The 27368-nt window shown below is 37.8% G+C and overlaps 1 protein-coding gene across 2 annotated transcripts in view; it reads right to left on the reverse strand.

Annotated features, from left to right (window-relative positions):
* Nucleotides 1-27368, reverse strand: part of LOC101546873 (zinc finger protein 385D) — a 340402-nt gene that overhangs the window by 240786 nt on the left and 72248 nt on the right. For both annotated transcript variants that reach the window (XM_004603822.3, XM_055135051.1), the window contains exon 2: nt 9888-10030. In XM_004603822.3, the coding sequence (XP_004603879.1) occupies nt 9888-10030 (143 nt within the window). The remainder of the gene's footprint in view (nt 1-9887; nt 10031-27368) is intronic.

The following is a 27368-nucleotide window of genomic DNA, read 5'->3' on the forward strand; positions in this document are numbered from 1 at the left end:
GCCACAATGATTTATAACCTTTATCAGATAAAAAAAACTGTTTACTTAAGTCCCTATAAAATCTACATGCTAGGACACACAATTCCTCTTCTTAGCTCAAGGCAGTGCTATAAAGAGTTCTAGACCAGTAGGGTCCGTGAGACACTTCCTGGATGGCCTGTGTCTCAAACAAACGTCTTGTTGGCAAAATGTTCTCATTCCTTTCATTGAGAGTGAGAAATAGTGCTATTGTTGTTCGTTATCTTGGTGTTTGGGGAGAAGCAATAAGGTAACTTCCCTCAAAAGGCAGACTGAAGGCCAGAGAGATACCTCAATAGGCTGTCATGCTTTTCCTGCAGACACCCAAATTCCATCCCCGCCATTCTATGAACCCCTGACTACAACCAGGAGTGACCACTAAGCATAGACCCAGAATTACCCCTTAAGCAGTACAGAATGGCACAAACCCAATCCTCCCAGTTTCCTTCCCCCACAAAGACTGAGAAGGCTATTTGCTCATCTGTAATTAACTGCAGAATTTTACCAAAATTGCACCACAAGTCAGAATACTAACACTTTCTAAGACAAGCAACTTAACTGAAGTGGTCGTAAAACAAACAAACAAACAAACAATGTACATTTGGGTTCCAGCACCAAAAGTATTAATTGGATTGATGGTCTTAATAACCCACTTTCTTAAGTGCTACTTTTAAACTTTCACACCTATGGGCACTCAGGAGGTTCATATGATTGTTTTAGCTTTATAGATGTGGGAATGTGAATTAGTGTTTTTTTGGTAGATAAAGAATTAAAAATAGAACTCAAAGCTTAGTGTTGTTTTGCTTTTGTTTCTATTTTTTTGAATGCAGATGAGCCTTGTATCTTGAAAAAATCCTACTCTGTGGGTTGGAACAACAGAACAGAGTTAAGGTGCCACCTTGCCAGGTGTGGTTCTGTAGACTCCAAGTAATCCTGAGATCCGTTCAGGTCATCCCTGGTTCAGTTGACTGAAAATCTCTGGGAAGAGCTCATAGTTCTCCTGAGTACCACTGGGGGACCCACAAAAATCAAAGAAGTTTCTACTGTTACTAGGACAGAAAGCAGGTTTCTTATTTATTACCACCTAAAGTTATCTATACCTTCTAACGATTATTTCCACGTACAACATTAATATTCATTGTCCGACCATAGTGACTATCATTAAAGAAATAATTTACTTTCCTGGAATTAAATCATCTTAGGTATAGCAAAGTATTTAAGTTATAACTATTATAGTATAGCAGTATTTGACAACTAAAAGAAGAAACTACAATTAATTGCAGGCAAAAGATCAGCAATTTTTATTGTAAGTGGCACTGCTTTGGACTTGAATCTCTAAACTAAGCAGTCTATAGAACTATAAGATGATACATTTGTGTTACTTGACCTATCCTGTGCTGTATTATCTATTTGTATGAATAAGATAAAGTAATTTTTCTCTAATCTATAATTCTGCTTATATATAGATGATATTGATAGCATGCAATGACCATTTAAAGTTAGATTTTTAAAACCTTTTATCCTTCCTTAATAGTCTGTGTCATTTAAATGATGATCTACAAATATATTTTTTTATGAAAAGGCAATATATTATGTAGCATCTTCCTTATAGGAATTACAGAAATTCTGAATTGACTCCAAAGAGAGAGCACTTCATCTAGTGCAGGGAACTTAAGAATAGGCTTGTTTAATATTGCTGCAGATCAAAGTAAAATTCTAGATCTCAGGTTTTTAGGAATACTATAGAATAGTCTAGCACCTATGGATAGATCAAGGGGGTCTAAGAATGTTTTCTGCTGGGGCTACATGATGACGTACAATAGATGGATTTTTCCTCTCTGGAATTCTGGGCTCACATGAAATATGTGATTTTAAGTCCCAAATCAAGGGTTTAGTAGAGGTGATGCTTCGGAGGCCTCAGAAGAGAGAATCTGCTTTATATGCCTAAATCTTTGTAACTGTAGTTTCAGAGGAACTTAAAGAGTCCAGCAAATATGCTTGTCTATTTGTTTCAGTATTAAGACATAGAAGAGTTCATAAGCAGATGCTTATGATAAGGTTTTTATATACAAATATGACACACTTTATGCACAGAACTAGTTGGCAATCTATTACATCTACCTTCAGAGAAAAGGGAACTTAGCAATCAATACTCTTCACTTTGGCATTTCTCACCCGAACAATTTATTCTTGTGACTAAGAATGACAATTTAATTTTTTTGCCATAAGTTAAACCTGGTTGCCAACCTATTTTAGTAACAGCAGCTATAAAAGCTTAGTGAGAGGTATTATTACAGTGTAAACTGAATTTAATTAATAACTCTTTGAGGTAGCAAATGGAAATCTATACACATTGCTTCTGTGATTCCAATCATTGACTGGAGGATGAAAGGCCATTAGAGGAACAAAAGCCACTGAGAACAAATAGACAAAAACAACCTTTGAAAGGAAAGGAGGTAAAGTGTACCAATAAATAAGTAGCAATTCTATTGTAGAGGTATAGAAAATGAGATGGCATAAATAGTACAAGGAATAAGGTTTTTGTCTTATAGGCCATCAATCTTGTTCAATCCTTAGAACTACATACAGTCCCCTGAGCACTGGCCTATGTTATCCGAGAGCACCAAGCCAGGATTGAGCCCTGAACACAGCCAGGTGCGGCCACAAACCTACCCCACTCCTGAAATTTAAGCAGTTATGAAACATAAAGAAAACATTTTAAACTATCATCTAAATTTGCATCTATAATTTTATGTTCTAGGATAACTTAGGACAGTGTTCAAAGGATTATACATAGTTCCTGGGATTGAACAGGATTGATGGCATGTAGACAAAAACCTTGGTCTCTGTACTATTTCTGCCATCTTTACAATAGAATTTAGATAGACTAAAATAAATTAATAAGTGAAAAAATGAATTGTAGCTATTGGGGGGAAGGTGTTATGGGGGCATACCTGGCAGTACTCAAGAGATATTGCTGGCTCTGTCCTCAGAGCCTTTGCACATACTAGGGGTTGAATCAGTGTCTGCAGCATGCAAAGCAAGTGTCCTAACTCCAGGACTATCTCTACAGCACTATATATATTTTTAAAATCTAGTAAGATATTTCATTGATCATGTTTCTTATACTAAAACTGTAATGATTACTTCTCATCTAATGTCTGTTGTGCATTACTTCATTGTAGAGCTAACAGGCTAGCTTTCATCAAGAATTGTATATGACTCTGCTACATTTACAGCTCTATAATTGCTACATTAATGTACAGTATTTCAGAAGAAAACTGATTTTAGTTATAAATTTAAGCTTACCCTTTGCCACATAGCTTCCTGTGAAGATTTCTAAGGAGTCTTCTTCTCTTGTGACCTCTCATTTCTTTGAACTCAGGTAGTACTCAGTTCCATAGGAATGTACTTAATTACAAAATTCTTTATAGAGAGAAGCTTCTCCTTAATTTTTCCACATAGATTAATCTTGAAACTAGTGTCTCAACTTACAGATGTTTTTATCAGTAGCAATGGAAAAGGTTGCTAATCAAACAACTATGAATGCCAAACGCATAGCTGTAAAGACCATTACTTCTCCTCTTCCTCCTATTAATCCTTCTTTTCTTCTTCATTGTTGTTCTCCTGCCTCATATTCTGCATTATAATTATTAGTGCTATCTTATACTAGATGTTCTAAGTTATTTTCAGCAGGTATATGATTTTAGTGCATAGAATCATTTCATGAAATTCAAGAGCATGTACAAAGAAGCAACAATTGAATGAATGAAAAATATTCATGTATTGTTACCATCAGCAATTTTAAATGTCACACAGAAAGCGGCTTAAAATTTTCAAAGAAACAATTTAACCATTAATCATCTGGAATACACAGGATAGTATGAAATACCTGACATAGAATAAGAATTCAATAAATAGCTATAAACAAAGTCCTGCACAATATTACCCCAGGTGAGGCTCTTCACATTCAGGGAGATGAAACACAACCCTAGAAAAATCAAACTAAGGTACAGGTTCAATTATCCATACATTGCTACTACCTGTATCACCCTCCCACCCACCCCCCACAAACACACATACAGGTTGTAAATTTCAGTATGGTGAAGTATAAGACTGTCAGTTTAAATGCCTCACCTTAAAACTAGGGCTGGAGCGATAGCACAGTGGCAGGGCGTTTGCCTTGAATGCATTTGACTGGAGTTTGATTCCTTGCCCTTCTCCGAGAGCCCAGCAAGCAACCGAGAGTATCTCACTCACATGGCAGAGCCTGGCAAGCTACCAATGGCGTATTCGATATGCCAAAAACAGTAACAAGTCTCAAAGTGGAGACGTTACTGGTGCCCACTCGAGCAAGTCGATGAGCAACGGGATGACAGTGGCCTTAAAACTAATGAATTGTTATCTATATTTTAACATGATTCCCAATGAAGCATAGGTACCTGAACATACAATACCATTGCTATAAATTACATGAGATCTACATGCTTGTTCCCTAACTGATAGAACTCTGAACATGCTGAGCAGTATCTAAATTAAATCCACAGAAACAATTTAGATTAGTGGATATTTTTGAGAAATAGTAAAAGCAACACAAGAGTGACATGTTTTCTCTCTGAGCCTATCTCTTTCTAACACTCTTCTTCCCCCAGTCATTTACTTCCTCTACCTTACTGAAATTAGAACAGACAGAAGAACATCTTAGAGTTCAAACTTGCATGCTAACTTGGTTTTTGGATGTTACGGATACAATGGTGGGTAAGGTGCTTGCCTTGCATGTAGGTAGCCTAGATTTTATTCCCAGCACCCCATATAGTCCCCCAAGCCCTCCAGGAGTGAACCCCTAATGCATAACCAATATCACACAGCTGGGTGATATTCAAAATTTTTAAAAGGTACACTTTATCAAAATTAACTGGGTGAAATAGAAAGTTATTCTCCTTTATTTCCATACCCTTCTGCTTCTTGGTTTTTTAAATCTCCTTATTCTTTCTTGAACATCTTTAGGACAAGGACATGCTACTTAACAAGTTGCTGGCATGTGCCACTACACTGGGTGAGTTTACTCATATAACCTTTATGCCAAGGGGAAGTACATCCATGGAAATCAGATATAAAACCTGACTCAGGCACCATAAGGACATTCTCAACAAATCATATATTTCAAGCATATTTTAAAAGCTTATTATTCCCATAACCACTGATGAGGATATCAAAAATATGTTAGATAAGTGAAAAACAAAAAGGGAAACTGAAACCTTGGAAGGACATTGTGGAGGAGATTTTAGTAATGAGCTCTCATTCTAAACCACATCCAAGTCCTCTTAGCTTCAATTCCCAGTACTTGCAAACAGCAGCTCCCCCATTAAAGAAACAAAATAAAATGAAGCAAAACGAGGAGACGTTTTAGTCCATTTAAGTTTGTGGAACAGGATGCTGGAGTTTCAGTGGGTGTATCCTCTTGTCCCCAGGCATGTTGAAGAGTTTTTGATTTAACAGAGCTCTCCACTCTATCATGTCAAGTCTTCTGCTAGAGGACCAGCTTTGCCTTCTGTCTTGTCCACCTTATCTCACAAGTACTACAAGCCTGAGGGTGACGTCCCCATGATCTCTGCCAACAGTGTTCAGGCTTAGAATCCACTAGAGAAAGATACTTAAAGGGATTTGGATGAAAGTAACTAGGATTACTGGGTGTCCTGCATTTCTGTAACTTCCTGACTCCCTGAAAGACAGTGGACAACTGAGAGCCAGCAACTGCCTTCTCTGACCTTTGTTTGCTCAGAACCTCTAAAGGTTTTGTAAGCATCTAAATCCTTATATTAAATCCCTTCCTGTTTGTATGCCTAGAATAGTTTCTGTCCTTCTTACCAAACCTTCATGAGGATGCTCATAAACCATTCTACTCCTTACCCTGATATTATTTTCTGCCCTGTCCAAATTTCTTTATAAAAACAACCCCCATTAACAAACATTCCATTATTAAACTTCTCCCTTACAAATGGAACTATCTCATGGAAGTTCATTAAAGTTTTATCAGCATCTCTGGCATAGAGTAGATGCTTAGCAAAGTTGACTCAGTATCAAGCTGTTGTACTTCTGAACATTTCTATCCTAATCATTAACTCACTTAATCTAGTTTTCTTGAAACTTCTTGAAGGCAGTTTCCTTCAAGAAATGAAACACTAAATGACATCACTGTGTTCAGAATGGCACTATGCACTGAAATTCCAGAGTCTTGAGAGATCAGTGTTTGGGCCAGTACATGATAAAGTCAAAGAAAAGTTACATTTTGTCTGAAAGGTCCTCAAATATCCCTGCTTGATTCCTTAAAGGAAATATTGCTTTTGCTTAAAATTTGGTTTTAGGCAACAAAAGGATCCCAATACTTTTCTTAAATGTCCTTGTTTAGATCCACACATCAGCTCTCAGCTCCTATATCTGCTTTCTTTCTTCCCCAGCTATGCTTATCGTTCACAGATCTTTCATTGCTTTTCTGGACTTATAATGAAGTCTAATGATTTAAAGACTTTTGCCATTATTTAAGGACAATTATCAGAAAAATTCAGTCATGACATACGTAAGTTTCATTCACCATTCTGCCGTACCCATCACAAATATATGATTCTATACTCATGTCCTTGAATGAGAGATATAATAATAGAGAGCCCAAAATGATACAGAATTTTATTTTAAAATGATCAGGTTGGGGAATGTTGGTAGGTATTGTGTGGTTTATCTTTTCTTAGCAGGTAAGTTATAGCTGAATGGAATTTTCAGACAGGGCTGACAGCCTCAAGATGTTCCTGCGTATGTTAAGAGATGAGGACTTAAATGGTTATGCTAAGTGCTGGCCATCTCCTGAATATCTATGAGAACAAATAACATAATGGCTAAGAAAATGCCCCACTATCAGCTGATGGATAACTCATGACATTAAAGTATGAGGGAAATATGAGGAAAATAAAATATAAGGAACTCAGATATTCCTTAATGAAGTGTTATAGATCTGAATTCTGCATCCAAAGCATCTAATTTGGGGCACCCTGATCTCTACCCTCAGAAAGAAGTGACATAAGCAACAGGCTGTTAAAAAAACAGAGGACCTAGCAGTTTAAATAGAATAAATGTTATTACAAAAATCTCTCATAGAGAAAAAAGTGTCAAAATATATCTTTGCAATTAGAAATTGAATTTCCACATTCAAAAATAAGAAGGTTCTTAAGTGGATGGGCATGAAAAGTTTCATGCTGAGTGAAATGAGTCAGAAAGAGAGAGACAGACATAGAAAGATTGCACTCATCTATGGTATATAGAATAACAGAGTGGGAGACTAACACCCAAGAACTGTAGAAATAAGTACCAGGAGGTTGACTCCATGGCTTCGAGGCTGGCCTCACGTTCCGGGGAAAGGTCAACTCAGAGAAGCGATCACCAACTACATTGTAGTCGAAGGCCATGTGGGGGAAGGGAGTTGCGGGCTGAATGAGGGCTAGAGACTGAGCACAGCGGCCACTCAACACCTTTATTGCAAACCACAACAGCTAATTAGAGAGAGAGAACAGAAGGGAATGCCTTGCCACAGTGGCAGGGTGGGGTGGGGGGGAGATGGGATTGGGGAGGGTGGGAGGGACGCTGGGTTTACGGGTGGTGGAGAATGGGCACTGGTGAAGGGATGGGTTCCCGAACTTTGTATGAGGGAAGTATAAGCACAAAAGTGTATAAATCTGTAACTGTACTCTCACAGTGATTCTCTAATTAAAAATAAATAAATTTAAAAATAAAAAAAATAAATAAGAAGGTTCTATGGGCAATTGATGAACTTATTATTAATCTCTTAAAAGAAATAAATTGTTTGCCCCATTTTGTAGGTGAAGATAAAGACATGTGGGAACTCTGTGACTTACCCTGAGGATGTATCCACAGTAAGTAGCAGCTCTGAGATTTGAATCTAGCCAGTTGAGCTGGAGTATGACTCAACCACCATATTAGAGCTTAAATGGCTGACCAGTAGAACCCCAAAGAAAGAGATCTTCACATTTCTTTCTTTAATTTAAATAAGTAAGCAGGTTCCTACTGTGTTGTAGAATTCAACAATTACTTATCTTTATTTTCTAACAATATTCATTTATTTTCAAATTAATCATTTTGCCTTTAATGTTTCCCAAAAGACATAAAAAAAAATTTAAGCCCAGCCTACTACAACCTTCCAGGTTTTTACCTCGTCTGCTCAAAAATGGACATGAAACCTGAGTTTCAGGATGCCAAGTGGTCTTGGATGTTAGGTATAGCACCTTGATGGATCATTTTTGGTGTCTGGGAAGCAGAACTGTGCCAGGAAGCCACTTAACAGAACAGCAGATGAAGAACTCAGAGAAAAATAGCCCAGGGGACTTTATTGTGGTCATTTAAGAATTAGGAATTTGATACTGAGTAATATTCTCTCTGCTATTACTGAAACACCCAGGATTAGAAGCCTCAAATTTAGAAATATGATCTTTATGCTACTCTATTTATGCACCTTCGATTTCAAAATAGGATTTCTTCAAATAACCTCTCATCCCCCAAAATGCAAAGATTATTGTGAGTCTCCCTTGCTCTTTGGTGAGGACTGGCTCCCAAACCAGACCATATTTCCCTGGCAATTCCAAAGCCCTTCTGACAGAGTTATTAAAGAAAATAAGACCCACCTCTGCCTGCTGAAAGAAAATGCATGCAATTGCTGGCAGAACGCTTTTAACCCCTCCTGGGAGCAAGATGTTACAGAAGTAATCTGTATTATTTAAATCATTGGGAATTCAGTGACCTCCTATCTTAATCCTCTTTGCTTTGCTTGTGCTGACATAGCCAGTCATTGATAAGCTCAGAACAGCATTTTAGCAACTGATGAAAGCTGAGTCTGATGATAAATGAAAAAAAGTCACTGGTTTCTAATATTTTCACCCCTATTTCTGTTTTTATTCTAATAGTCTTCCTCCTAACAGATACAAAAAGGATGATGATGAATATGAGGAATCTGTCAGTAGATACAACTCAAAAAAATAAAGCAAACACACGTGAATGATGAAGAATAACCTGAGTGACTGAGCAGAATAAGAAGGAAAGGGAATTTAAGAATAGGGGGAAAAAAGCAAAGCAAAAGGAAATAAGAAAGGAGAGGGATGGAGAAGAGAGAGAAGGGAAGACAAGAGGGAGGAGAAAGAAAAGGGCAAGAGGAGGTGGAGCTAAATAGGAAAAGGAAGTGAAAGGGGGATAGGAAAGGAAAGAGAAGGGCAGAGGAAAGGGGAAAAGAAGGAAAAGGAAGGAAGGGAAGGGGCTAGGGGAAGAAGAAAGGGAAAGAGAAGGGGAAGAAGAAGAAGAAGAGAAGGGAATGGGAAATTCTTGCTACCAGAACCCTGAATTTAAGCTAAAGATGAAAATGTGCTTTTTATGTGGAATGTATCAATTCTGTGATTACCAGGGTCCTCTTTATTAATTCTATTAAATTAGAAAAATAACAGATTTTAAAACTACAGGGTCCAGTAAGAAACACACATTGAAGTTTGCAGAACTAAAACTAAATTCAAATGAATTTTCCCAATAAACTCATTACATTTCCATTTGTTGTATTCTACAAAAATAATAAAATTATGGATCTTCCCTAGAAAGACGTTAAATGAGAGACATGAATTTAGAGTCAGCTCAATCAAATTGAACCACTCTTCCTTCCCCATGAAGGAGCCAGGCTCTGGTGATGTTACAGAACCCGGTAACATCTTGAATTTTTGACAAGTCCTGGAACAAAAACACACAGTGTCCACAACTTATCCCCAGCCTCTAGGTTTTCTGGTATTTACCGGCTCTTGGCATGTCAATTTGGAAATGGGACTTACCGCATTAAAATTTGGGAAGAGGTTGACTGCAGCGGCAGTGTCCAGAGGAAAGGGAAGAAATGGTTTAATATCCAGCGATGGTTGCAGAGGAGGAGCTGGTGGACGAACCAGGGCTGGGAGAGCAGGGCTCTGGCATGTACCACCTGCAGAGGAGAGCAAAGGAGCAATCAGAGACACAGTGCTCATAAAAACACCAAGGTTTCCTTCGAGACCGAAGGGCCAGTTTTGAGGATCACTGGAAAACTCAAGCCTCAGAGTGCACTGACATCACTTGGGAACTAGTCAAGGAGCATATTTGCCATTAGGCAGAGAGAACAAATAGAGTCATTCCATTTTCATCATTGGATTATAACTAACTGGTTGCTAAAGTAGCAGCTAACATTGCTAACACTTCATACTACTCAGTTGGCCCCTCTTTTGCTGTCTAGTGCTCAGAGTTGAGTCGACAACACATCTACAATCAAGATCGATTGACTGGAAAAGCTGCCCAATGTATCCCCGTCCTTCTCGGATCAATTTTGGCTCACGGTATGCTTTCAGTCTAAGTCATTTTTTCATGAAACTGCTGTTTTTCACCATATCCAAACTCTGGCAGACATGCTGACATGAACCTGGCATGGAAAAGAAACAGCCATAAACACAAGAAGCCATACTTGACTGCCCTGGCAACTGGAAGATTAAAACCAGGAAACCCGTCGACAAGTGGAGAAATCTCAAAACTGGTCAGCACCTCTATGCTTCTGAGCGTTCAACCACACCTGCCTCCTTTCCAGCCAAGAGTAGGGAGAATTTAGAAGGCACATTGTGAAATAATATGCCAATAATGGCACCCCTTTGCAAATGAGCAGAAAACCAATAATTTGCAAGGGAGAACACACTTTTGACCCTATTCTAAGACCCCAAAGTTGGAAGAACAGAAGTCCATCTCTCCGTTCTATCTTGTATTCACAATTTTGGTAACATTCCAAAACATCAATTTGCTGTTAATTAAAGGCTTCTTGAATCCTAGGAAACTGTTAAAATATGCCAGCATTCTTCTAATCCGAGAGGCAAGCAGCAGACTGTATAAACCTGCTGGTGAAAATCCAAGAAGCATTAAGAAAACAAAATGCAGAGGGAATTTTTCCTTCCTCACAGAAAAGAATCCTAATAGAAAAGAGAAGAGAATTCCTGCGAATGTCTCTTATTTGCCTGCCATTTTGTTTTTGAAACAAAATAGAGAGGGACCCCAAATAACTTACTTTAACAAATCTCACAGAGATCCCAAATAAGTTATCTTTACAAATCAAGTCTATTTAACTGCACAGAGACCATCATACTGCCTCAAAATAGTTACCTGAACACCAAGTGAACATCCTAAAAATGATTCCCCAAAGGTTAGCCCAACTCTGCTGGATCAGAGAATCTGATAACAAGGTACGTAACTTAATACCCATAACAGAAACCAACAGCACAGGATTTAATTAGACATACACTAAAACCATTAGCTTGACTTGCTTCCAGGCATAAAATCAGCTGGAGGCAAATTAGCAAAACTCGTATTTTCCCCCATTCTATTCACCTCTCTGTAGAAATGTTCCTCAAAAATAGCAAGGTCAACAATAGGAAGTTTGAATCCAAGAATCAATTAAAATAAAAAGTAGGAAAAACAAGTAAGGAAATAAAGGGAAGATGCTAAAACAGAGAAAAAAGCAAAATATTGCAACTATATTCACCTGAGTGTACCATTAAACTAATTTTACTGTCCTGGTATATACTGATTGTGAGTGTATAAACTTTCTTAAAGAGTACATTCTTAAAATTTAGCTGGTATATCTGATATATATATGTATATATATATCTGTTATGTATTTAGCATTGCTAAAATCATTTGAAAAAATCAAAAAACTAAAATTAATTTTACTTGATCTGTATTTAGAAAATTTTAAAATTTATTTTGATTTAAATAAGTAGTGTGACATGTCCCTGCAAATTAGCGAACTTTTGCAAATAATTTGAAATTATCTGTGTCATATATGATCCTTTGTAAAAGAAGATATCCACACATATTCAGCACTTAGTTTAAATCTCAGAAATTTTATATGAACCCACATATCAAGGAACACAAAATTATGTCAATAAACTATTTAGATTTTTGGATTGCTTCAATCTAAGTATTCTATTCTTAAAATTACAAGTATGTTGAAATTTCATTGCAATTTAGCAAGACCATATTCTGTAATTATTTTACATAAATGTTTCCGACTGATTCAGAATATTCAAAGAATTTAATGGATATTTGAAGCTTATTTTTCTTCTCCAGGATAATGACAGGCACACATAACACTAAACATAGAGTGACTTAGGTAAATACTAACTTCTACCACTCTTGCTCTGAGTTGTGTATTTCATATACATTTATATCCTGTTCAAGTGCCTCTTTCTTTTTTTTATTTTTTTTATTATTGTTAGTGAATAGCCATGAGGTACAGTTAAAGGCTCACAAACTTTCGTGCTTGTGTTTCAGTCATACAATGATTGAGTACCCATCCCTCCACCAGTGCTCATTTTCCACCACCAATGGTCCCAGCATCCCTTCCACCAACACCACCCCTTCCCCTCCATCCACTTCTGTGGTGGGGCATTCCCTTTTGCTCCCTCTCTCTCTCTTTTTTTTTTTTTGGTGTTCTGGTTTGCAATAGAGGTATTGAGCAGCCATCATTTTTGGTCTATAGTCTACTTTTGGCATGCATATTTCAACCTGAAAGGGTCCTCCCAACATCCTTTACTTGATGCTCCCTTCTCTATCTGAGCTGCCTTTTCCTCCAGAATGTGAGGCCAGTTTCCAAGCTGTGGAGCAGACCTCCTGGTCCTTACCTCTACTACTCTTGGGTGTTAGTCTCTCATTCTGTTATCAAATGCCTCTTTCAATAACACAACACATTTTTCCTTTCTAGGGGAAATAAAAAACTTGAAGGAAGAGTCTTAAACTTTCTTTTAATATTTCTCCGAGTCTTAATATTAGCTTTTTATTTGAAGAAACTAAAAAGATCACCAGAAGGGGCTGGAGCGATACCACAGCGGGTAGGGCGTTTGCCTTGCATGCGGCTCACTCGGGTTCGATTCCCAGCATCCCATATGGTCCCCTGAACACCGCCAGAGGTAGATCCTGCATGCAGAGCCAGGGGTGAACCCTGTGCATCGCCTGGGTGTCACCCAAAAACCAAAAAAATATCACCAGAAAATCTGGAGACATGTAGAGAACTAATCATTAACCATTGCTCCATAGATGTAGGTGCAGTAGATCCTAAAGTACACTGCCCACACGTCTGTGTGTATGCATGCTGAAAGAACTTGGCCGGGGTCCTCTTCACAAATTATCTTGGATCGAAGAGATCTGCCAAATGGATTCTCCTCCTAACCTCAAGCATTGCCATTCTGAAGTACAATTTTTTCTTGAAAGCTCTAACATTCTAGTTAAGCTCTGATATTAAGGCCTGCCTATCTGTGACTGCATCATCACATTCCAACTTCTCCTACATCTTTGCCCTCACTGGAGATGTCCCCCATTCAGTTCTCCTGCTCCACTTCAGAAGAACCTATGAGAGTAGGATATAATAATTCCATGTATAAGTGAAGGTTAATTTTTTTTCTAGAAAGATACTGGCAATCAGACATTTGGTGGTAATCATTGCATGGAGCAGCCATATGGAACTCTTAGTCCCCCAGGATATTCCAAAATGGCCACAGGTGCAAATTGCATTAATAGAGGATCACAGAGGGAGGCTGGAGCAGGGGGCAAATGGTAGGGCAGGGGCCACATAAAGAGACTAGGGGCCAAATGGTAAGACGGGGCCCATAGGAAGAAAACAAGGTAACAAAAGGCTATAGTTGAAAATGGCTGGAAAACACTTATTTAGACAATACAGATGTTGAATTATAATGTTATATCTGAACTCTATACACAATTTTACAATATTATTATCTCAATAAAAATTTATTACCATGCTACATTGAATTCAGGAACCCCAGTTTCATGCCTGGATAACATGCTACCACAGAACCATTAGAGTCTACAGACCCATACAATCATTCAACACATTTATACATAACATACTAAAAATGATCCCAAAAAATTTCCTTGGAGCAAAGTGTGTGAAGATAGTTTTGTTTCACCCTGGAGTCATTAATCCCTTATAAAAGCTATCACTAAATTGTCAAAGGTTGAGTCTTATGTGCATATATATACACACACACACACACACACACACATACACACACAAACACACATATATTTCCCCCCCCGAGATGGGTTGCCTTCTACTTTACACCCTATCAAATGTGTTGTACTACTCTTAGTATCTTGATATATCAGTGGTGTATAGTACAAAATTTGCAGCCATGCACTCCAGGAATAGAGGTTAATTTATTTTTTTAATTTTTTAACTGGATGGTGACTTTGGGGTCCAGAAACATCTCCAGAGGCCAGAGGCGGTTCCTTGGCATGACTGCTGAGTTACGGGAAACACAGGGAAATGGGGTGAGGTTGCCCATTCCTGATTTGATTCAGTGCGAGCCAGGAGATTTCAAAATTGGTTATTCTTGAGAGCGTACTAAAGCCTCTGCATTGGTAGGAACTGGAAAAAACAGAAATTCATGCACCTTGTATATAAAATTCTGCTTGGATTTAGTACCATTTTGTTCATAGTCAATGCAATTCTGTGTACCCTTTGAGACAAAATTAATGGCTATTGAGGTGATTATACTAAGTAAAATAAGAAAGTGAAAGACAATAACTGGATGGTTTCATTCATGTGGAATATGAATAGCTTAAATGAACTGAACAATCAACCCAAAGAAACACAACTAAATCTAAGATTAAATGAAAATATGAGACTTCTATAGGGAAAAGGGAAGAGGATAGAAGAAAAGGATAGAAGATTGCTTTGGTGAAAGTTTATCACTGGAACTTTAATGGTGGGTATAGTGGAATAAGCACATACACACTGTGTATGTGTGTGTATACACACATAAGTAAATGTGTAATTCTATAGATTATCAACCAATCATAAATCAGCTTTTTAAGAAGGGCCTGAAGATATGGTTCAATGACAGAGCATATGGCTTATACTTTTGAGGTACTGGGTTTGATCCCTGAAGCTTAAACATCAAGGAACAAAAGGAACATATAATATACTTTATACATTATCTTGAATATGATGGAGTGATGGCACAGTGGTAGGGCATTCACCTTTCATGCAGCCAACCTGTGTTCTATTCCTCTGCCCCTTTCAGAGAGCCCGGTAAGCTACCGAGAGTATCGCACCCACACGGCAGAGCCTGGCAAGCAACCCGTGGCGTATTGGATATGCCCAAAACAGTAACAATAAGTCTCACAATGAGAGACATTACTGGAGCCCACTCAAACAATTTGATGAGCAACGGGATGACAGTGACAGATGAGCTTCAACTAAGAGTCCCTGTTTGAGTCATATTTATCTGTGTAACATGTTTATTTAAAATTCACATTTGATTTGCAGACATGCAAACAAAATCAGTCTTTTTAAGTCTAAATAGTTAAGTTCTGCATTATTACTCCAGTTTTATTTTAAGAAATAGTAAATGTGTGCTTGAGGTGGGAAGAAGAGAGAAGACAACCTGGAGGAAAGAGTCAAAGTCTACTACCTAGCTCTGCCCTCTGGGTCACTGGGAGAATGCCTGATGAAATCTAGTTCTGATAACAGTCAGCTCTAAGTACCTGCACAGTGCAAACCTCGTGTTTCACAAGCCCCAAGAGGTCTTCATCAAAACACACCTAATCTCCACTTCTGCCTGCCATGTGAAATAATCCCTGCCACCTTATTTCTCAGGAAGCCATGGACTCAGGTGAAAGTGAGGACTTATTCTTTGCAGAAAAGAAAAGAGAGAAAGAAGAAAGAGAGACAGAGACAGAGACAGAGAAAGACAGAGACAAAGAGAGAGAGAGAGAGAGAGAGAGAGAGAGAGAGTATACTAGCATCTCCACAGTAGAAAGAGAGCTCATAGTGGTTCTGTTGGGAAGGTTATGCATAGATGTTTTTCATAACTTCCTTGGATCCGAATTCTTTGAATTCATAGAAATTAATAGAACTTTTCTTGGGGAAAAGCATTTAATTTCTGGTGACCCATTCTTGACTCATTCTTATCTCAGCCTTTTTCTTTCTTTCCTGAGGCCTTTCTCCTAAAGACCGTCCCCCCCATTCCCATCACCTATTTTAGGATAACACTGGATTTGTCCTTTGCCGCAGGGAACTTAGTTCGCCTTAAAGCATTGTCCTTTCTGTATGGACACAGGAAGACAGTTAATATTATGCTTTGTAACTTGGGAGCTGATTGACTCCAATGATATTTACTCTTGGGAATCAGCTTTCTCAACTCAGTTGCCCTTAGTTCCTTAGCACCCCAAAAGCAGGGTCCCGACGAGGGACAGAATGGACCCAGGGCAAGCTGTGAGCTACCCTGACATCGAAATGGGCCAGGTGCCACAATGCTCCACTATAAGAGAGCATGGCCGTAGACAAATGCTGTCATGATCCAACAGTAACAACAAGACTAGGACCCTGCTGGGGTTAGGAAGACTAAACTGGCCTGAGGACTGTGGTCTGGAATATATAGTGAGATGTCCTCAGGAAGAACCAAACTTTAAGTTTTATATACCTCTTACTGTGCACATACAGAATGACATTGCTAGAAATATTAGAAGTAGATTTACTACAAATATTTAAGTGGATTACTAGCTGAGGAAAGAAGAAAGCAACACACTGTGGATGGGATCCCGTCCTTAAGCAGAACTCCTAGTAATCTGGAGTAATCTCTTTAGATGAGATTTTGTTAATCTTCTGGAGGAGTGGCCTTACCACTCTTTGTTGATTTGTTAATGTTCAACCCACCTTTGTGTCACCGCCCTATGTGATTGCTAGATAAACTAAGATTGTAAGAGAAGCAAGAGAGAACTCACAGAAGCAGGAAAGAAGACACAGAAGCAAGAGAGAAGACACCGAAGCGGGAGAGAAGACACAGAGGGAGAAAACACAAAAGCAGGTTCGAAGACAAAGAAACAGAGCACAGAGCGAAAGAGAATCATCGGAGCCAGAAGCAAAGGAAAGAAAAAACACAGAGCGAGTCAGAGTCAGAGTCAGAAGTGAGAGTGAGTGGGGCTTCAGAGACTGAAGCAGAAGGACCTGGGTAGGAGAGAGAGCTCAGAAGAAGAGGTATTGGAAGAGACCAGAGGAGAGACTACGGAGACAGAGTCAGAGATAGAGAGATAGACAGAAGAGAGCACAGCGGTACACAGAGAAGCAGAACACAAGGAGGAGCCATCCCTATCCGGTCGATACACAGTGGCTCGAGAGCACCAAACACAAGTGGTGGGAGAGTGAGAGTGCAAGAGTGCCACCATGAGAGTCCGCCAACAATACACATTATGTCACCCCCTTCGGCGTGCTCACATTTGTATTTTCTATACCCCATGTTCTGAGTCTGCTTCACGATGACTTCAAAGACCTTCATGCCCTGGGCTCTGGCGTAGGTCCCAGAGGATTTTTCATTATTACTTACCAGACCCTCCATCTTTTTCTGATAGTAGAAGTATTCTTTTAGTACCCCAGATTCCTTACTCAATCATCTGGGACTTGGAATTCAGGTTAATACCCCATTTTCATTATTATGATTAATGAGGCTCTTACCATAGGGGTACAAATATCCTGTTAAAATAGTTTTTTCACATTTTTAGAATAAATGTCTAAGAGCAGTAGGTCTGGGTCACATTGTGCTATCATATTTAATTTTTAAGGGAAACTTGGTTCATTCTTTATCCATAGAGACTGTACCAATTTATTGTTCCCACCAATAACACTCTTGAGCTGTTTGTTCCAAACCTTCACCAACATTTTTTCCAATCCTTTTGATGTATGTATCACCTGCTTCTTAATGAATACCAGAGGAGCTATTCAGGTCCCCAAGATACAAATAAACACAGCTAATTGCAGTAATATGAAAAGCATGTCCTTATTCATCATTTGGCTTATCCTGACCCCAGGAGAAAAAGCTCTCCAACAAGAAGGTTGACAATTCAGTATTTTGAAGATTTTTGTTGTTGCTGTTTTGTTTGGAGGCCATATATGGTGGTGCCCAGGGCTAACTTCAGGCTCTGTGTTCAGGGATCATTTCTGGCAGCACTCTAAGGTCCAGATGTGGTGCCAGGGATCCAACGCAGGTCAGCCACATGCAAGATAAGAGTTCTACTCAATGTACTATCTCTGCAGCTTCCAGATCAACATTTTGAAAATAATCCTTGAAAGGCAGAATTGTGTTCTTTTTGTAATGCAGCACTTTTAACCTTAAACTTCCACACATGATCCATCCAGGTTCAGACAGTCCCAGATATTCTGATTCTGCCTGACAACTTAACCTAACTACAGCTTTCACTTCCCCAAGTAACAAAATGATCAGGAGTTGTCACCATTTAAATGTTCATGAGAATATGCGCTTTTGAACTTTGGATATTATATTCTGATGAAAAAAATCATTCTCATAGCATGTTTTCCTTTCATCATCAATGTAATTATATATTCATGCATGTATATATTTCATTACATATAAAATTAGATGTTAAATATAAATATTTTCAGATAATTTTCTGCATGGAAATATATTATGTCAATAGTTAGCTATGATTAGCTGCCTGACCTGCTCAGAATATTCATAACAGAAAAACATATGGAGCACTTTACATACTATTGAGTTCTCGGCAGTTACTTCTGAAACAACTAATTTGATACTCATGGAACACTATTCCAGTTAAATCCAACTATTTCTGTTAGAATTTTCTAGACCCACGAGGAGAATGCAAGGCACACTAGGGATTCTGGGGGTTAAATTATGTGATAGCAGATTTATCTTCTTGGATTATGTGATAGTAGACATCAAAAAGATAGATCTTACCAATAAAATGACAGACTAGGACATTAACTTGGTTTGGCACAAAAACCTAGGCTTAAAACTGCTTAGAGTTAGTGTTACTGGCAAGTGGGTTGGGTGAAATTGAGTACAAAAAATGTAGCTAAATTGTATAACTTATTGAGTAACTGGCATATATGAAGTCAGTGCTACCATCAATTCCTTTAAAATGCACAATAATTGTGTTAGCTATCTATAAAATGCCCAGTTTCAAAACTCAAAGCCCAAGGTTTCAGGTAATAAAAGTCCTATCTAGATCACACAGGTAATAAGCATGAAAGTGAACCTGAGTATTCTTAATTATTTTCAATGTACTAACAATATTTTTTGGGGGATGGTTGCTGGAGCAACAGCACAGTGGATAGAGCATTTGCCTTGCATGTGGCCGACCCAGGCTCAAGTCCCAGCATCCCATATGGTCCCCTGAGCACCACCAGGAGAGTTCCTGAGTGCAAAGCTAGGAGTTATCCCTGAGCATTGCAGGGTGTGACTCAAAAAGCTAAAAAAAAAATAATGATATTTTTCTTCCTCTCTCCCCTTCCCCTTATCATTGTATCAATGACTGGGAGTCATACACACACTTGGTTGTGGTGCTCACATATCTGGTTGTCTTTGATGGGTATCACACATTTGACTGTGGCTTATACACTCAGTACTGGTGCTTGCCAAGAGTGTGCCCACTCTGTTAGCTATTGTTCTTATGCATGTTCCCTGGGTGTATCATAGTTGTGATGTTCACTGGGAGTAATTATGATGATCACCTACATGTCACCTAGAGCTCAGTCTTCCGCTAAAGTGGTTGCAGCCTTTTTAGATGTAATACTCACTGGCAGTTAGACTTTAGCTGAGGGGCTTGTGCATACCTAGTTGAGTGCTGAAAAATCACCTACTCTGTTGAGGCTTGAATTGTCCCAGAGAGCAAAATCATTGGGACTGACACCTATAAGTACACTAGAAAACAAATTTCGGATCCCATATCAAGGAGCTTTTGCCACTGATCCTTCCCAGGATTTTAAATTAAAACAATATAACCAAGTAAAATAACATGAAAGAACACTCTATTTAAGTCAACTTTGTGATTTTAAGTAAGCCAACTTTCTGTGATCACAATGTAATGTAATGTATTAATTACAGAAATATTGAGATAAAGTTAAATTTTTTTCAAAAAAATATACACATTCTTTGTAAAGGAAATGATAATTACATTTTCTGCATTTATCACCGATATTCCTCTACCAGGGGAATATGCTGACACTGCCCTATATTTTAGAAAGAGTCTAGGAAAATACAAATATATCAAACATGCCTCAAAAACACTTACATTCCTTACATCTTTTAACATCAAAGTATAAAAATCAGAAAAATAAATGTGCGTCTGTTGTACTCCCTAGCCTGACTGCTTTTCAGAAACTCAAGATTGCTGGTTGGTGATTATAATGGCAGTTGTTGAGATTATTTTTTACTTCTTATTTCCTTAACCTCAGAGAACCAAATTCCCATTCATTTTCATCTTTGTTTTATTGTGCTGCCAACTGAATGCTAAAACCAGAAACTTAATTTGGATAAAGTTTTAATACAGTATGACTTGCTAACAAATTTTCTTCCAGTGCTTTCATTTCCTGCTCCTATTGGATTGCTGATTCTTTTACTAGGTTTTGGAAAGTGGATTCAACTCCCATAGGGCAAGCCCACTTTGGCCTAAAATGACTTGCTTTGAATTGGTCAATTCAAACGTTAAAAGCAATGTCTGGTCGCCAAGATCAGTTGGCAGCGGCTGAGCTGCAGCGAATGGGGGCCGCTGTCTCACTTATCCCGCCTCTGACCACAGAGAGGAATTAAGTGAGAAATGGGATTATGAGTCAAGACAACTGGAGCACCATTCTGGAAACAGTGATTCAAGAACATTTGTCTACTTCAACTGTCAGTGAGTGGACATCGGTCCTTGAAAGGAAACATGTGTGCTATGTTCTCGCTTACCCAAATTATGCACTTGTTTTCAGTTGTGAACTTTAAATACTCCAATGTCACCTAAAAACTTATTTATATATAAATTTAAGAAGGAATTGGATTCTTTTCTTTGCAACTATCACGAAATGCTAGCCAAATGCTATGACCAAAAGGTAAGTACTAATATAATCTAGGTGTCAATATACTGAATTCAAATTTCAAGGTGAATAAAGTAAAGATGACACTCGGTGTGAGAGAGTCCCAGCATTACATGTTTAATCCCCAGCACTACTGGTGACTTAATACTGCCCTGAGCACCACCAGTATGAGCCCAAACTGGGATTAACACTTATGCCTCTGGCACCATCTCTGTGGATCCAAAACAAAACAAGAAGACAAGAAAGGCTCTCCACCAAGGTGTGACCCAGGTGGCCACATGTTTGTGCGGCCACGCTGCTTGTGATCGACTGCAATCCGGAGGCCAGCTAGACTACTTTTGGTACCAGCAGCTGCTTGCAGCCATGTCTCTAAACCGTGAACTAAGTCAGCCCCATGCTGCCCCAGGAAGGGAAATGATGCAATTTCTACCATAAATCTCCCTCGACTTAGTTACTAAAATACTAAAATCCAGAACTCCCAAACCACGCAGCCACAATAGTGGCCGTGCGACTTTATATCTCTTCATTTTCAGGCAATGGAAAACTAATTATCAAATGCTTCCTTGTCAGCAGGACTATTTTGGGGAGGGAAACTCCAACAACAATAGTGAGTTTTGTGTTGAAATATGGAATGTAATCAAGGTAAAGAGAAAGTGAAGTGAAACTTATCAGCTACACGGGGAGGGGGATGGGAGGTATATTGGGGTTTTTGGTGGTGGAAATATGCAATGCTGAAGGGACAGGTGTTCAAGCATTGTATAACTGAGACATAAGCCTGAAAGCTTTGTAACTTTCCACATGGTGATTCAATAAAATAAATAATTTTTTTAAATAAGACAAGAAAATGTGGAATAACTCACTTATTTAAAAATTTTGAAGACAATTTGGGGCACATGGAAAATTTTCTAGAAGGTTCTAAAAAGAGGTTGAGACTCCAGTAGTAATCCCTGAGCACAAAGTCAGGAATAAAATACGAACACTATCAGGTATAAACCCCTGTGGGCAGAGGGAGAATACCCCAAAGAAAATATAAATTAAAAAAAAAGTTTCTGAATAGCAACAGCTACTCTTCAAATGCTAGTCACATGTGGCTAGAGGTTGTGCTTTACACAAAAGTTAATAACAACAACCACAAATTTGTCATCAGAGAAATTCCTATTGGACCTTATATCTTCAGTTAAGTGAAATATTGATGAACAAACAAACATCCGGAGTGAAGAGTAATTCACATATGAGATTTCTGATAATTTCTGTTCTTGCCTTGTAGAAGGGAGGGAAGAGATTGAGCAGAAATACCATTCCAGAATTAAAACAGGGCCATTTTCAGAAGGAAGAAAAGCTGAAATCATGAAAGAAAGGATCAGCAAATTTTGTCATTTTCAGAGAAGACAACAGTTAATCTATGAATTTTCCCGTATTCTCAAGGATGATGCTATTCTGACAACAACCAGAATAATATCGTTTGTTAAAATAAAAATGTTTTATTGCTGAAATCAATATTAATGAATAATGAGTTCTTTGGATAAAAATGAAAGCTCATCTTTAAACCAGGGTTGCAAAAAGGGGTCAGTTCCAGGGCAAATGGATATTTACTAATATTTGATAATCTTTAAAGTGCAATCAAAAAGCTTTTATTTCATCCAAGGAAGTGTGTCATCATCCAGCTTCACTATTAGCCCAGTGTTTAAATCAAGGTAATGTGGGCACTTAAATCTGCCTGGTTGCATTTGCCTGTAGAACAATTTTGCTCATAATATCTAGATTTTAGTCATCAGATTCTTTAAACAGAAAAAAAGATGATGCCAATTTTCTGTTACATAGCTTTGTTTTTCTATGATCTATGCCTTTCAGTTAGAGGAAGTCTTCATGAACTTTTCCATGCCAATACAGCTGAACATGTGGTTCTTCTGCAGCCCGACAAATATGTTTTCCCCATTGTTTCCACATGATGTAATTGTGGTATAGTCTGTTGTATCTCCAAGTACTGCCATTCGGTGAAGGCATGAAATGTGATCCAAGACATCAATGAGACATTTCCTAGTCCAGATGGGTTAGGGTGGTTTTCCTTTAACATGCTGATGAGTTAGGTAAGAATCATACAAATTAGGGAACATATCTATCTCCCTAAAATGTCCTGTGTATGTAGATGGTAAAATTATAGAGATGCAAAAGTACCCAAGGAAGTTAAAGTCTAAAAGAACAAAATCTTTAAGCTCTTGATAAAACATAAATGTTGAAAGGTATATAGATTCAAAGACATCTGGGAACAAATCTAAGCCTTGAAATTCTTTTGCCCAGTAAAGAAGACAGAGTATGAGCTAAAGAAAAGCAAGAAAAAAAGGAAGAGAATGTGGTCATCCAGAGACAAAAAGTAGAGATGTTTATTTTTAAAAAGGAGCACAGGGCTGCCTGCAGAGGGACACAGAAGATGTCAATCTGGAAGAATTTGTGAGACATCTAGTTGCAATAATTTAAGTGGTGAAAATCAATGATAAACCCTTTCCGAGGAACAGGAATAGGCAAAGGAGAAAGTAGCTTGTTTGAAAATTTTGGGAAGAAAAGTAAAGTAAAACACTAAATATATTATTGATAGGGGTAAAATAAATAGCAAAGGTATGAAAAATAATGGAGTCGAGACATAATATCTTATATAATTCACCATTGGAATGGCATGTTTCAACTAAAAATTATACCAACAAATGTGGACTCGTTTTCTCCTTTCCAAGAATGGATGGTTCGAAGGAAAGATGGTCGAGAAAACAAGTCTGAATGAAACAGAATCACAATCTGCTGAGATAGGGGACTTTCATTCACTGTGCCTAAACTGACAATCATCTCAATTTCAAAATCCTGAAGCGTCCTAGAAAAAGGAAAAACTAGAAAATGGGGACTAAGAATCAGAGAGTTTATTGGAGTAGATTGCAAAAGGGGGGAGGGACACAACATGTTTATATCAGTTTATAATCCTACTAAGCTTTAATTATTGACTTTGTCCTCCAAAAATAAATATTTCACTCATATTAAGTGCAACTCTTGGGCTGAAAAAATAGCACACAGAATAGGGAACCAGTCTTTGTGTGTGAACTGTTAGATCCCTGGAACCAGAGTGTTATAGGGTATAGCACTGCCAGACTGAGAAGCACCAGATTCTGTTGTTGAGTTCTGTCTGGTATTGAACTACCCGTAGGGATAGACTGAGAAGAAATAGCCCCAGGCCTCCAAAGCACTGCTTGGGAGGTCAAAACTGCTTAGACATTTTGGGATTGCAATTTCATTAACATTTTTTCTGCACATAATTTTTAAACGTGCATATAATTATTAGATTTGTAACCAAACCAAAATTTTTGTAATTCTTTGTCTTCTCTCTTTAAAAAAAATAAATAAAAAGGCTGTCTGGGGTTAAGGGAGTGAAAACTGATCTATCTGAGGCTCTGCTTGGAGACCACAATCACTCTATGGGGGTGGTCACTTTTTAATTCTTTTGGTGCTTATTTAACTAAGACAGACTCTTTCAGAAATCTTTGTACTAAGAATCCCAGAATCCCCATTGGAAAATGCTAATCAGTTGATACTACATAATGGAGCCCTGATTGACCTCCTTGACACCTTTCTCTTTTTTGTGACCAAACTAAAACAAACAGACCAAAACACTACATTCCCCTAAGGGCATTTTCCTGTCACTGCTATATAGGCTTATATATTCTTATGTTTACTCCTCAACTGTGCAGAACTTACTATAGGTCTTAGCAGCTCCCCTTTGAACCACAAGCTTGAGAATGAAAAAAATTTTAGCTCCTGCAAAAAGGTTACTGTGCTGTGAATTCACTGTCACAGTTATATCTCCCCTTTATCCTTACATAATCTTGTGGATGAAGAAATGGAACAAAGAAGAGATTAAGGCAGTTGTTCATGGTGACACTAATTTTTTTAAAAAGTATTTTATTCCAAAATATCTGCTTCTAGGGTTCAAATACATGTGCATTTATTTTATTCAAAGATTGCCTTTCTTAGTGATATTTTAAAGAAAAGAATACACACATGAAAAACTGATTTTGCCAAATCAAATTAATATATACTAAGAAATTTATTTATAAGGCGCAGGATTACTGAAGAAGCAGTTTCCTACTTCTGGTCTCTACTGAATTCATAATCCAATATGCTGCCTATTACCTATCATCAGCTGACATCTATCAAATAACTTATATAGATATCTTTCCCTCTTCTCCAATGGATATGTTGAAACCCACCATTCAGTGTGTTGGCATTTAGAGCTGGGGTCTTAAGGAGGAGACTAGGTCATGAAGATGAGACACAAGAATGGCACTGTATTCATATTAAAAAGGACTCAGAGAACAACCCTGTTCCTTCCATCATATGTGGTAACCATCAATTAACTAGGCAATATAATCTCAACAGAAACAAAATATACTAGCTGGCAGTCAGAGTTAAATCTCAGTGGGCTGGAACACATGCTTTGCATGGTCTGCTTGCAGGAGGTCTAGGTTGGATCTCTGAACTTCAAGTCTCGCCAGCAGAGAACCCTGAAGACTGAGCTGGGAATAGCCTAAGTGACTCTGGGTGTGGCCCTCATAAAACAAACATCTATAGCACGTTAATCTTACTTCTAAACCTCCAGAACTGTGAGATATAACTATTGATTATGTTACCCAGTTTGTGTCATTCTATTATAATTGCCCCCAAATATTAAGTCTCATGTTTTCATTCAAAGAAATCCAATTTCTATTTTGCATTATCCTGTTATCCAGTTCTCCTTTCACATTGTCTCCAGCTCAGAAGAGCAAAGTAGAAAATAAGTTTATTCCTAATCTAATTAATTCTAGACTTAGTGGAAATATCAAATTAAGGGAAATATCTTTGAGAGCATACACTTGTTTGGGAATGTTCGTATTCATATGCATTCATTATTTTATTGAGATATCTCTATTTCTTTATATTTCAAGTTATTCCCTTTCCATAGCACACAATTCTTAGGAAATTTTTCCAGTGGATTTAGCAGTGGATGATACTTAGACAGAAACATGGATGAAGAACATAAGGCACTATCACCATGCCATCATAAAATTAAATCAACTGCATTACAAACAGTGATGGTCATATTTTCGTGTTCTCTTTGTGGACCTGGACTTAACACATTCTGTTGTAGTATCCATTAGCATCCAAGACTTGGGAACGATGAGTTCTGGCTTTCACTGCTTTGGTGAACATTTTTTCAAACTATCATAGGAAAAGAAATTCTGATTTTAATTTCCTCAAGAACATTCCCTATGGAGCTGACATGTGCTCTGTTTAGTCTAAGCCTCAACATGATTGTTTCTTCTGGCAGATTTTGCTTGCAACAAACCTAACTTTTTATTTTCTTTCAATACCGAACAATTTGGTACTTGTAAATGATATAAAATCAGTTACTAATGGAATTTTAGTAACCGTGGCATCCTAAAAATGACTGATTTTCAAAGAAAGAGAAATAAAATGCTTCTAAGTGATTACAAGCAAGAACATACACAGAACAAGCATGTATATTTTTATAGTAAGAAGTTTAGTCATCTTGACCACAGTACATTCTATATACTTTGCTGGATGACTTCATACAAATTATTCATGCAAACAGTTGAAATATCTTTGTTACCGTGTTATAGGTAAAGAAATGGAGATCTACTTTGTTTTACCAAAGATCAGTCACCTTGTTAATGAGTGAGTCAAGATGAATTAGAAACAAGAACTATCTGATTCCAAAACCCATATTATTTGATTATATTATACCTTATATTTAACTTTTCACAGTCAAATAGCCAGAATACAACAGTTAGGTTTTACAAATTGAGAGAGAGAGAGAGAGAGAGAGAAAGAGAGAAATTACTTATAGCCTCATGGAGGAGAAAGTCAGCAAGTGAGCTTACAGAGAGATCAAAACACAATGCAGCACAAAATAAAAAGGTACATCTATATTGTGATAAAATAAAAGACATCCTAACATGGTAAATTAAATACAAGGCAAAGAGCTGACCTAAAATGAAGGGAAAGCAAATAATCAGTAGGAGTTGTTATTGCTGGGAGCCAAGTTGGTAGACATGATGAACATCAACATTCAATAATCCTGACATTCTGACATAGCCTTCAGAGAGCCTGAGCACAGCGCATCATGCATTAACCAGAAGTCCAAGATCAGAGGCCAAAGTTAACAAGAGAACACAGGTTTCTGTGGCTGCCCTGGTAAAACCCCACCTTTTTGTGTACTGCTTTTCAAAATACAGATTTCTTCTTACTAAATTTTATGCTTGTAGTTTTGACCTATTTCACAAAAAAAATCTAAAATATATTACTGTCAACTTAAAAATAAGTATTATTTATGACAGAGAAGATCTAATAATGTCCACAATAA

This window comes from Sorex araneus, chromosome 4 (genome assembly GCF_027595985.1).
Source record: "Sorex araneus isolate mSorAra2 chromosome 4, mSorAra2.pri, whole genome shotgun sequence".
NCBI lineage: Eukaryota > Metazoa > Chordata > Mammalia > Eulipotyphla > Soricidae > Sorex > Sorex araneus.